Genomic DNA, 13,017 nt, shown 5'->3' with positions numbered 1-13,017 from the left:
GGGGTTGCGGGTAGGGTGACCAGACGTCTGGGTTTTCCCGGGACAGTCCGGGCAAATCACCCGACGTCCCGGGGTCCCGGGAGTTTTATTAGTTTATAAACCCCATCCGGGGTTTTGACAACGGACCTTTTTTTGCTGTTTTTTTTGCCGGGACCCGATTTCGCAATCCCGAAATCGGGTCCCGCGCAACTCTTCCTGCGCGAATAGGGGGCGTGAAATGCTTTTCACGCCCCATTTCCTCTCCCCTTACCCTCCCCAGCACTCTCCTCCAATGAGGAGGGTGCCTGTGAGCACACCCACTCCCCGCCCACCGCAACGGGCCAACGAAACAGAAGTAGGACTAAAGTCATATGTGTATTTTCTTTAGTCCTACTTCTATTTCCATGGCCCATCCGGGTTTTTTGTGAAAATCTGGTTACCCTAGTTGCGGGGCCCTATAAAAATACTGGACAATAATAGTGTGTGGCTGTGCAGTGAAAACACATATTAGAAAACATTAAGGTGCAAAATGAAAATATACAAGAACCTTGAGGGGTGGCTGCACCCGGTGAAAACAATAGCCTGAGAACCTTAGTGGGCGGTTGGGCCTGTAGTCCATGATCATTCGTTTAGGATCCAAAAAGGTTACTTGTAGTGTAGTCAATGGATGGAATGTGTGAGGCAGCACTGATCTGGGCTACTCAGTCAGTCACCACTACAGTTCTCCATTTCCCAACCACACGCACCATGGAAGAACCCTGCTCCACTTTTCAGTGTCTGACATGTACTGGGAAACAAATCATTGTGCTCTTTTTCTGAGCTGTTGGGTTGGGGAGATATTGTTCCATAGTCTTTTGCAATCAAAGTGACTCTTCATTTTTATACATTTGTTTAAAATTCAGCACTGTGTAAGGTATCACCTGATTTTATAGACAATGGTTCCGACAGCACTAAAACCTTCTTGGAATACATACTTGCAGGGGGAGCCCCCAGCTACACGTTTCTTCAGCAACTTGCTCAAGTGCTGCTTGCCAGGTAAACTACTTCCTGTACCGATGCTGTAACAACTCATCCCTTCTCAGGGGTGAAGTGTCCAATATATGGGAATCGCGTATCTGTGCGGCTGATGATCTGTCTTTTCCTGCTGCTCAATGTGCTTGAGCCATTGAGAGTGGTGTCCTACATCCTCTGTTCCCCATAGGCTGTGCCCACACGTCTCTCTAAACTTTCAACAAGTGTCAGTGATGTACTACCCTTGATACTGCTGTCATTTGTGAGCTTCACATGTCTGGTGCACTTGTAAACTTTGGACAGCCTGGTTTTCTTTCTCTGCCTGCGTTCTCGTGCCAGTTGATGTTGCAAGTGCTGCAGCAAAGCATCCTTGCACATTTGCATAGTATCTCTTCATTGTGTCAGGTCCAGTTGCAAATTCCTGCAGGAGTGACGATAGCCCACCAGACCCCCAAGCCTGCCAGTCTAACAATCCTGAATTACTAAAACTATCAAACTGGCAAACCCAAGGGGAAAGGAGAATTGGAAAAAATAACAAACGCGATCTTCACTACGCTCTCGTCTCCAGCTTCCTTCTTGGACTGGATATTCCTGGGAATTTGGTATTCCGTGAAGATCTAAAAGGTAATCAATTATCAATAATTACGATTAACTATCTCTCTTAACCCTCTTACCTAGAACACAGTAATCTCCCAAGTTTCTAAAAATAACTGCTGCATATGCTGATAGGCTTTCTTATAGGAAACTGCTGCACAAATGAGAAGTCTCTTATCTTTTTCTTGCAGTTTTCTGTGGAAATCTTCTTTTGCTAAAAAAAAACCTTTTTCATATATGAGTCTGTATGGATTCACTTCAACAAAGTTCCAGAACTTCTTTTGCACTTTAATTTTGATCAGCTTGCCCTAGTGTCATGAGTTTGTGAACGATATACATGAGAGCTCAGCCCTTGATCCTTCTTTCGAGTACTTTGAGAGGAAATCCGTTGGCTCATGTAGTCTTAAAGCATTAGCTAGCGCTGGCTGCTCGCTCACTTCGGAACAATTTCCTATCCTTGCGTGAATCTGTGTATCAGCGCTCTTGCATTAATGATTCACAGCTTTTATTTACTTAACTTGGTCACTGCCTGTCAACAACAACACGTCGAAGAACGAGATTAGCTGTTCTATTCAACCGTTTCAATGAATGCTTGACTTAGTAACATGTCGCTCTGCACGTAACCGCATGTTTAAAGTCCTTTCTTCTAATTAAGGCTGAAGCGATTCTTGTGCTATTCGAGCAACGAAAAGGAATCTACGTTAGTATACAGCAAGTTTACTATAATTAGTGGCTAATATCTGACGACTGCGTCGGACCGCCGCGCACTTTAAGTTAATTGTTAATCCGCGGACAGGAACACTGCGGGTTGTTGAAAAGGCACGCGCACGCAAAAAGCAAGCTGCAGACAGTTTAAACATACAGTTTTGCACTTTCCTTATTTACAATAGTACGTGTCTTCAAACTACACGCTGAAAACTGTTCAATGAACCTTTTACGTTAAACTCACAACATTAGTTGAAAAGGTCTAGAAAGACTTTGAGTTATCAACACTTAGCTTTTTTCATCTGATACTTCCTTGGTAGCCTCGTGCTGTAAATGCTTCCTGTAGTTTCTTGTCTTTTCACTTCTGCTCTACTTCTGATATATTGAAATCTTCTGGGTTTCTACTAAAATATAGCAGAACTATAAAACTGCAACCTGGTATCTTGAAAACTAGAATGAAAGGCAGTTTAGAACTCTTAATGGAATTCCAAACTAACTCACCACCTGACTCTGCCAATCACTGCTGCAGAGCTGAGCCTCCATCTTGCCTTGGGGAAACAAAGGCTTCCTGACATCCATATTAATGAAGAATTCACATTCCCAATCAAATCCCCCCCTGAAACTAAATTCACGCCCATACACCAACTAAAACATACTACTGGGCACTGCTCCTACACCTCCAGTTAGAGTGTTTAAATTGTGCACTGTAAAGTGGAAACCAAAATGTTTTTTAAAGTGTGTACAATAGTATGGAAGCCTGGCCAAGCACCATGGAATCCTGACAATTGTGATGCTAGCTTGAGACCTTCGACCCTGAGACAGGTGGATTAATAGCAGCCACCTTTACTTTGGAACGTGGATCCACAAGGTAATCAGTGTTAATTTTAAATCCATCTACCCCTGGATCACCATGCAAAGCTGAAAGCTGGTCCTTCACTAGCCTTGCCACATCGGCATAGCCGCACAAGACAGCTGCCACTGAGTTAAAAATGCCCAATCTAGAAATCTGAGTGCGTCAGTAATCTGTGATGGTTTTGCGTTGCTCACATAGCCTATGCAGCATGTGTAAAGTGCAGTTCCAACACGTGTTCATGTTGTGCAGTGGCAAATGTTCACATTGAAAGTTGGCACAGTTAGATTTTGACATATAAAGCCAGGCTAAAATGAGAGGCGATTATCTGCAAGGAAAGGGAAGTGCAGTGCTTTGCTATTTTGTAAGGCTGGAAGGACATTTGATCCGCTGATTCATGCAACAAGGCTCAAATGCAAATTAAGACGCATTGGCTACTGTGCTTTCACCTCCTCCAACATCTCCCAGATGACAAATCCAATGTGGATTCTTCCTCTAAACCCTTACATGCTCACCTGGTGCTGAATTGTACACACCTCCTGAACCTTTGAATTTAAGTAATTACCCCAGGACCCATTTGAGCAGTTGGCGGAAGGAAAGACCTTGCAATATGCTGTGAAGGCCAATTAATTCATGCTTGGACCACTGGTCCACATGTCTATGATGAAGCAGACTATTTGCTCCTCAAACTGCTGTAATGCAGGCATGAGTAGGGTAAAAGATCTACTGCCAACATTATAGCCAGATTATCATTGAGTACACACTCTCGATTATGGGACTTAAGATATTAATGATAACATGCAAACGCTTCCATTACACTGCACTGATGCAATGAAAGATCACTGCTGTGCTCTGCTGGGGCACAGATGGTTGATCTTGGTGTCCTACTCCCAGTGTCAAGTACTGATGCAGCTGAAGTGTTATCAGGGATAATAGTTCAAACTGGCAGAGGTATACTGCGTGTCTGATGGTACAGCGAGATATAACCCTCAGCTCTTTTGTCCTTGTCCCATGTCAATGCATGGTGTTTCTGCCTATGGGACGCATAGATGTAGTACCCAATTCGGTCCCTGCCTTCCCTCTGCATGCTGTTTTTGGGCACAGTGTGCATTGTGACGAATCTCCAGATGTCACTTCTCCCATAGGGGGAAGCCTCTTTCAATGAGGCCAGAGAGGTGAAGCCGCTACCCAAGAGTCCTCCTGGGGCTGGTATTCAGGGTGTGGATCTCATGGGGAGGGGACCCCCCTGTGGGATTAGTGACGACAGCCAAGGAGAGTATTGGTATAACCGTGGCAATATCCTAGCTTCAGCAACCTCCTACCTTCCCCAGAGATCTGTAATACCCTATCAACCCATGTATCTGTGCAAGGTAGACCGTTTCACCCGTTTACATAGTACCTCGACCGAGGAATAATAAGGGCTGCACACTTGAGTTAAACTTTGACTCCACTGGGAGGCAGAAGAGCGTGACTGTACATATGGAGAATGAGGATGTTAATACTTGGATGAGTATGTTATGAAGATCAACCCACGTACCAAGGCGAATGTTCCAGACATCCAGATAGTCAATTTTAATAGGACAGTAACAAGTGAAGGATTGCATAGGAGAGACAGCCCTCCCCAGGGATACCGTAGGAGCTGGCGCAGTGCAGCTGGGAGACTGTGAGAGCTCCAGGACGCAAGACGAAATGCCAAAGCCAATCCCGAAAAGGAGAATGAAATGGCAAGTAGCTGAACAAAGTCGGAAGGCATTCCTGAGAGCAGGGGAGCGAGGACGCTTCCTAAAAGTCGTCTGATCTGGCGGAGCCGCCAAATACCACCTGAAGAGCAGCAATACACCAAGTGTCCTAAAATTGCTACACAGAGGAACAAATGGAGCGTATTCCCTCACAAAGGAGAAACATTGTACGCGAGTGGACAGAAGGATTTCTGGGACCTGACCACGAGATTGGGTCTCGGACCCATATACAGAAACTTTACAAAATAATGTCACATATGGTTATACTTGGCAGGCGAGTGAACCGAGTTTACCAGAACAAAGGTTTGCAGAAAACAGGAAAGTCTGGGACTCAAACCAGTTACCCATCTTCATAGGTCACATTGCCTGGTGAAGGATAAACCAGGGTAACTGTGTTTGAAGGAAAATTCACCAACAACAGTATTTGGCTGGTGAGTAAAGCAAGTCTATGCAAAGAAGAGATAAAGGAAGCCGGCAAGCTGAAGACTTGTATTCACTCATCAATTTGTCATCTTCATGGTCCCAGTACCTGGGTGTAGAGTTGAAACCATTAACTGGGCAGAAGAGACAAGGGAAGCAAGCATTACCTTGATAAATAGTGTGAGCACTTTTATTATCACAGTACCTGGAAGAGGAGTACTCAGGTTGACTATGAATACAGGAAGAAGGAAACTAGGGCAAGGGAAGTATTCCCTCAGAGATTTTTGTCTACAAGGAATTTGTCCAAAGAAGAGTAGTCGCAGTACCTGTGAGAAACATGAACCAGGTTAGCTGTGAAAAAAGATAAGCGAATCCAGAGAAAAGGAAGCACTTCCTCCAACCTTGTGTAAAGAGGGAAGCAATTGTAAAGAAGGGAAATACTTTGTTGACAATTAGAAGTTTGTTTTGTACATCATTTTGGAACTTTATTGTGAAAAGTAAATCTGCAACCTTTTTGAAGGGAAGATTGTCCACTTCAACTGGAGACCTCTTTTGTGGATCCATTCAAAGTCTATTACTTTATTTGTGCACGTTGTGGAACTTTGTGTTGGGAGTTAGACGTTGAAGAGGAAAATCATTTTCACTTTAGTTTTAGTTCTTAGTGTGAAGGCTAGAAGTAGGTTTTGGACACAATGGTGGACCGTTATTATTTTGACATCCTTACAGACTCTGTAGAGTATTATTTTGAGGCAGGGAAACCCCCTCTTAGTGTTGGGAAGGAGGCATTTCCCCAACCCTCTTTTTGTGTTGAATAAAAGTCTGTAAACAAAACCATGCCACCAGTGTCTCGATCTGAATTCTACACCCTTATAACATGTAGATATGTTTAGTTGTTCTTTATATTCTGTGAAGTACTGACACACTTTGGACTTTGGTAATGGACGAGTGGCACACAGACTCGATTCATGTTAGCGCGATGGGGTGGTGCTGCTGCTGGAGTTCTGGATGAATGATGATTTGATTTTTCTTTCAGATCTGCTGTGGGAATTCTGTTTCTCAAAGTGTCTCTGTTCAGGTGCGGTGTGAGCTTTTATGAACACTGCAGACTCTGTGTCTGTGGTGGTGCCAATCGCCTCTTCCACCGCAGTTCCACTGCTTTTCAACAGCATTCTTGTTACCGTCCAGGCTCCAGTGGAATATATACTTTGACCCAGTAAATGGGGGGCCCTGCTGGGAATTTCAGTCTCCTCCTGCTGTTCAAGTACTATTTGTCATTCTTCCCATCCATATCTTTACGCCAGAGCTGCACACCTCACCCATCTGCCCCAGCGATTCTAAGTGATCCGACCGCAGCTGATTTTGCCACGGCTGGAATGTTCGCATGAGAAAAGTGCGAACTACCAACAGTTTGCACCTTTCTCATGCGAACACACTTACATACTACGGGGGCTGCAGGGCTTCCCCCGCAACACCCCGCTCACTATACTTTAAAGTATAGTGAGCGGGGTGTTGCGGGGGACACCCTTGCAGCCCCCGCAGTCTTTTTTTTGCTGGTGTGCTACAGAGGTGTCCCCCGCAACACCCAGCTCACTATGCCACACAGTATAGTGAGCGGGGTGTTGCTGGGGACACCCCTGCAGTCTTTTTTTTTATTTTTTATTTTTGTAAAAATATTTTTTACCTGCAATGCCACCACCAAAGGTTCGAACTTTTGGTGTTCGAACCTTTGATGGTAGCATTTTTCAGTCGTTTTGTACAGTCGGACCTTTTTTCGGTCCAATCGTACAAAACCGCCCCAGCCATACTCTGCCATTCCCAGTGGATGCTCAATGTCACAGTGGAAGATCTGGGCATTTTCCAGTGGTGGCACTTCTATCCCTATTTCACTTGTGACGGGGTGAGTGGAACGCAAGTTATGATGAGACCCTACATTTAGCAAGTGCAATTCTGATGACCTCAGGGCACACATCAAGTGCTGTTATAGAAGGGAAAAGACCAAGATAAGCATGTCTGCCTATACCTCTCGCTCATTCATTAGGGAGCAGACATGATATTCCTAAAGTGTGCAGCTGTGTTACCCATCACCCACCCGAATGTCTGCTGCTCTCTCCGGTTATATAAGGCGAGCGTGACTCTCCCACAGATCCTCCTGCTTCTCCTCCGAGGAAGCCCGTGCCTCGTCAACTCACTTCAAGAGAGAGACACTGACTATCGTTTTACCCACCTCCCGAGATCTCTTGCAATGGCACTTGTGTTGTTCACCTATTCCAATTCAGTGAACGTGTCACATAGTGCTGTATAAACAAAACCAACCCTGAATCTTACTCTTTGACTTGGTCTCCCTCACTCACTACCCCACTCTATCCTTATTCCTACAGCTTCTCTGCATATTTGTAAACTCCCCTAAATATTCTAAGCCTGCCTCTGGTAACAACCTCCTGCCTCTCTGAAAGCTGACAGATTGAATGAGCTCTAGCAATGTGTCACCCTTCAGCCACGTGGACGAACTTCAGACTTTTAGAAACAGTCGTCCAGGTTTTTGTCCTTAATGAATCACCCACAATTCAGATTTAGTTTAGTTTCTTTATTTGTACCGCACACCGAACCCTCAAATAACTGGGTGCTTAAAGCTTATACAAGAGTTACCGTTACAGACAGTTAGACAACAACAGAAAAGAAAAACAGCCGAACTAAGTGCAGGTCGACCATGGTTATATACGGGTCGAAAGATGAGAGAATCAGTTACACTACCAAGCAGCTAGTGTTACAATAGGCATAAAAGAGAATAAGCAGGCATGGTGTACACAGGGTGAGGTAGCTTATCACTCCTGTTTTTTACTGAAGATCCAACTCTTCACTTTGGCTCTAAAGGTCCAGAATGAAGGTTCCAATCTGAGGCTAAGCGGTAGGGCATTCCACTGTTTGGCAGCTAACACAGGGAAGTTTGCTTCCCTTGCTCTTTTTAGAAGAAATCTAGGAACTGCCAGGCAGTGTGAGTACATGGCTCTAGTTGGCCTAGTTGGTTGACGTTTGTTGACTTTATCTGCCAGGTATTTGGGGGCGGAATTTGAGAGACACTTGTGGGTGATGACGAGCGTGCAAAGGGCCATTCTATCCCGTACTGGAAGCCAATGGGCGTCCTGCCTGAAGCTGGTGATATGAGAAGATCTTGGTATACTTAATGCCGCTCTTAAGGCATTATTTTGAAGGACCTGGAGTTTGTTGAGGTTTCTTTCGGAGGTGCCTAAGTAGAAGGTGTTAGTGGTCAATCTTGTATAACACCAGAGCCCTGACTAAGGTAATGCAACTACTAGGCGAAAGGAATGACTTGCAAGCGTTAATTAGTTTGTTAGTGTAGGCCGTGGAGGAGGCAGTGGGATTCACTTGCTGCTTGTTTTCAAACCTGTTTTTTGTATTTTGTCCTGTCTGCGCCATCATGCCTATGGGTCCATTGCTGCATATTATAAGTCAAGTAAAGTAAAGAGGGTGGAGTCTAGGTATACCCCCAAGGTTTTGATTTCTTTGGCCACTTTGATAGGGTGTCCATCGATGTTGATGGAAGCATAGTGGGGATCTAATTTGTTGAGGTTGGTTTGGGAGCTGACAATCAGGAGCTTGGTTTTTTCGTCGTTGAGGCAAAGGCAGTGCTCTGCCATCCATGCCTGAATTTCCAAGTAAATCTCATTAATCCTTTTACAATCATCTTTATAGCACTCTGAGAGTGTGATGAGAACCTGAATGTCGTCAGCGTAATTCGTGTATGTGACACCCAGGTTATCAAGACAGTCAAAAAAGAGCTTAGTAAATATGTTGTAGAGCGCTGGCAAGACGCACACGCCTTATGGTACGCCGCAGTGGATAGGAATTGGGTCCGTTGAGGCAGAAGGAGCGAAGACCCTAGTGTTGCGATTAGACAGGAATGATTGTATCCAGGTAGAGGCGTTGCTGGAGAAGGCAGCTACTTTGGACAAGTGATCAGTGAGGATCTGATGGTCGACAAGATTGAATGCTGCCGATAAGTCTTAACAGCAGGAGCATGGCAAGCTTACCATTGTCCTTAGCCTTATCCATTTGGATTTTAAGGTCCAGGAGGGCTGTTTCCGTTCCATGTCTTGGCCTAAAGCATGATTGTCTAAGGACCAGTAAGTTGTAATCCTCCAGGGGTTTCTGGATTTGAAGGTAGGCCACTCTGTCTAGAATCTTTAGGATGTAGGGAACGGTGGTGATGGGTCTATAGTTTGTGGGAATATTGGGATCTAGGTTAGGTTTTTTTGAAGGGGCATGACCCAGGCCTCCTTTAGGTTGTTGGGTACTGTGCTGTTCTCGGAGGAGTTGATTAATGCCGAGATGAATGGGTCCACATCCTTGGCGCCTTCCTGAATGATTGCCGCTGGGCAAAGATCTCCTTGGCATCTGGATGGTTATTTTGTTGAGGTAAAATTTGTCCAGGCCTAAACATGAGTACAGCTGCAACTCAACTCAAGATATTTGTTTCTCTCTTGATGCTGCTCTCAAACGGATGGGGTTGCTCTGTGGACCTGAAAAGACTCTTGCCCACAGAGCATCAGAGATGGAGACCCAGAGAGTGAGCGAGACTGCTCTAGGTGACTAAAATGGCAATAGTTTATTATTTGACAAATTATGAAAATTTATTGTTTTGCAAATACTTCAGCATAATTTCTTTTATTTTCCGATAAGAGTATTCTTATTTTGATGAATTATTTTATTATTTCATTTACATATGTTCCATTACCATTTGGGAACTAATTGACAAAATGAAAGGAAAGGAAATGGCCCCATTCTGCCCATCCATTTCCTTCAGTATGGTGCCCAAGTTTGACAACGTATTGTTCCTACATCAGTTTTTGGACATTGCTTAATTGGTTATTGCTCATAATGTATTGGCATGATCCCACGAATCCATCCCAATCGTTCCTGCTGGTGACATCACTGGCATTACCAATAGGAGACTTCAGAACCTCTTGCATATGAAATTGCCAATTTCCTAAAAGAGATCCTTTAGAAGGATGAGCATTTCAAGATTAGTGCTGCAGAAAGACAGCATTGAAAGAGATCATTCAGAAGGATGAGTATTTCAAGATTAGTGCTGCAGAAAGACAGCATTGAAAGAGATCCTTCGGAAGGATGAGCATTTCAAGATTAGTGCTACAGAAAGACAGCATTGTTTGTGAGCACTAGTTCAGACTTTCACTCAAACAAATGCCATCCAGATATGTATTTTGTTCTTTTCTTTTCCTGTAGGTTTATTGAACAACTTCGTGAGCTGCATGGAATAGAAATACTGAACTCCTGCATGAAATACATTGAATGACTTAGAAACACACCTTTTATTATCCGGACATTCTTTCTGTTTTATTTATTTTGTTGAGTATTTTCTACTTCACGTTCAATAAATCATTTTTTGGGCACTCGACAAATCTTTTGCATTGTTCTGTTTTTGTTTCTAAGATATTTGTCGGTAACCAGCATCCCTTCATTTATTTCTCCTGCTGTATCCAGAATTGTCAGTGTGAGGAATCGTAGAAGCTGTAGGCCAAAACATCTGGAAAGAAGCAGGTTGCCCACCACTGTCCTAATATCTAGCTCTGATGGGTCATGCACATTTTTCTTAAATAATTACTGTGGGGGGATTTGGATACAGTTAATCTGCGTGCTTTCCCTGCTCACATTTTAAAGCCATTTCCAATAATTAAATACTAGAGTCCTGGAAATCTGAGAATATTTGAAAATCTACCAGAGGTTGCAGTAACCACACTTTAAAGGAGGCCCCAGACATGACCTGCACCCATGCTCCCCATTTCGAGCTACCAGGAAGGAACTCGCCAAGGCACGTGACGTATGAAGAGCAAATGAACCTACAAAGAGCTGCACTGTGACTCTGCCCAGTATACATCAGAAGATCCATACCGGTTGAAGCACCCGTAATCAGACAACCCTGGGCAGCATGGTACCCTATTAGACAGCCATACCAGCCTCTGATACGAAATGAGGAGTACCTACACACGGTCCACAAAGAGACCCCAAAAGCCGTAATGGAAGGCCAGTGGAAATGACACAACGGCCTGAACAGACTCATGAATGAGCAAAAGCAGCTATCAAAGATAAAACGCCAGTGCAAGTAGCTACGAAAATAAATATAATGTACGCAGAGAATAGACAATGTTAAAATGTAAGGAAACAGTGTTACGAGACAAGATGGAAGCAACCGTCCTGTTAAACGTGTGTAAATAGGCTTGAAACGCTAGATGCTAAGAAATCGATATTGCTTGTAATGCTTAGTAGAAGATAGAGCGGCAACTGGCACATTATACAAGTACGACTCCATTTTGTAAAGGCAGAAAGGTACCCAGGTGGCCAGAGGCCTGACAGGCCAAGTTTTGAAACCCAGCCAAAGGCAGGAGAAGGAGCGGAATCGAAACTCAGCAAAGAGCGGCTCATGCTTAGGAAATCGAGGTCAACCAGAGAAGGGGAGGAGAGCATGAGCTCACAAGACTCCAACTACAGAGCATACCAGCCCGTCCGTGAAGGTCAAGATAAGAGAGGCCCATGCAGGTGGCTAGGCTGACACAGAATTAAATGCAGAAAAGGCTAGAAACTGAAGCAAATTCACGGTGAACCAACACGTGACCAGCCAGGCGCGAAGAGGTACCACCGCCTGATGTCATCCAGAACCAGAGGATGCCATAACTTTTCCTGATAAGAGGCTACAGTTCCGAGGCCATACCAAGCCAACTAATTGGCACATAGCCCTAAAACACTGATTGATGGAAAGGAGGAAGGATGAATCTTGGGGCACTAGGCACCTGGGTGTCTATTCTGCATGCTGCTAATTAAAGTGGAGATTTATGTTTAAGGGTGTAACTTGCCCAATCACAATGGACCATGTAATCTAGAGTCCTATAGACACTGTAACCAATGAGACGTCTTACTTGTAGTGACGTCAATCACGTGTGTTGTAGAGGGATGGGCGTAGACGCCCACCCGATAAGTTATCCAATCCACATGCTTTATTTCTATATACAGATATAGCACCTATACTTAAGTTACCTTTCCTAACCAATTATATTGCATGATGATTTTTTATAGAAATTCGACGTCATTAATGACCATTGTAGCCTGTAAGAATTGCTGTTCTACCAAAGTTCGTGGAAGTCGGAGCGAGACCGGTGATCGCACTACAGCCGATTCCCATTTGTTTCCCTGTTTGATGTATGTGTCATTAAACTGACTTCCCTTTGCCAAACTACTGAGTCCTCGTTATTGAGTCGTGTCGGGGTAAGTGAATCCTGCACCCCCTGTCCTCACATGGTGCAGCTATCTTGTCTTACAAGTTCTAGAGGGTGAGTGCAGACCAGTGGGCCCGTCAGAGAATTCCTCTCCTCGTGAACACTTGGTAGTGTGAGGATGGTTTCGGCCATCGATTATAGATTGATATAGTATAAGACACCCTTAGACCGAAGGCACGAAGTATCTCTGGGCCTTCGGTAAGATCACAAGTCCTTTCACCATTCCGGCTGAGTAGACTGATAAGCTTCCCGTGGACAATGATAGAGTAAAACATTTTAAAAAATCTGCAGCGGGTCTGAAGGAACCCACCTTTACAAGCATAACCCTTCTCATTCCCACGGGCAGCGGATCGGACAAAAACCTTAAAAGCAGGAAGAGGAAGGGGCGGTGATCCCGAAGTTCCAGAGAGGA

The 13,017-nt window shown here is 44.4% G+C and overlaps 1 protein-coding gene across 10 annotated transcripts in view; it reads left to right on the top strand.

The window, feature by feature from the left end:
* LOC138487712 (adiponectin receptor protein 2-like) overlaps positions 1-11,165 on the top strand; it is a 1,243,553-nt gene extending 1,232,388 nt beyond the window's left edge. For 6 of the 10 annotated variants that reach the window (XM_069614248.1, XM_069614245.1, XM_069614249.1 and 3 more), the window contains one exon: positions 10,819-11,013. In XM_069614248.1, the coding sequence (XP_069470349.1) occupies positions 10,819-10,993 (175 nt within the window). In that variant the 3' untranslated portion in view covers positions 10,994-11,013. The other 4 variants (XM_069614252.1, XM_069614251.1, XM_069614253.1 and 1 more) reach the window with 2 other exon arrangements.
* The last annotated feature ends 1,852 nt before the right edge of the window (positions 11,166-13,017 follow it).

Source organism: Ambystoma mexicanum, chromosome 9 (assembly GCF_040938575.1).
Source record: "Ambystoma mexicanum isolate Mex_15411 chromosome 9, UKY_AmexF1_1, whole genome shotgun sequence".
Lineage (NCBI taxonomy): Eukaryota > Metazoa > Chordata > Amphibia > Caudata > Ambystomatidae > Ambystoma > Ambystoma mexicanum.
This window is presented reverse-complemented; position numbering and strand designations above follow the sequence as displayed.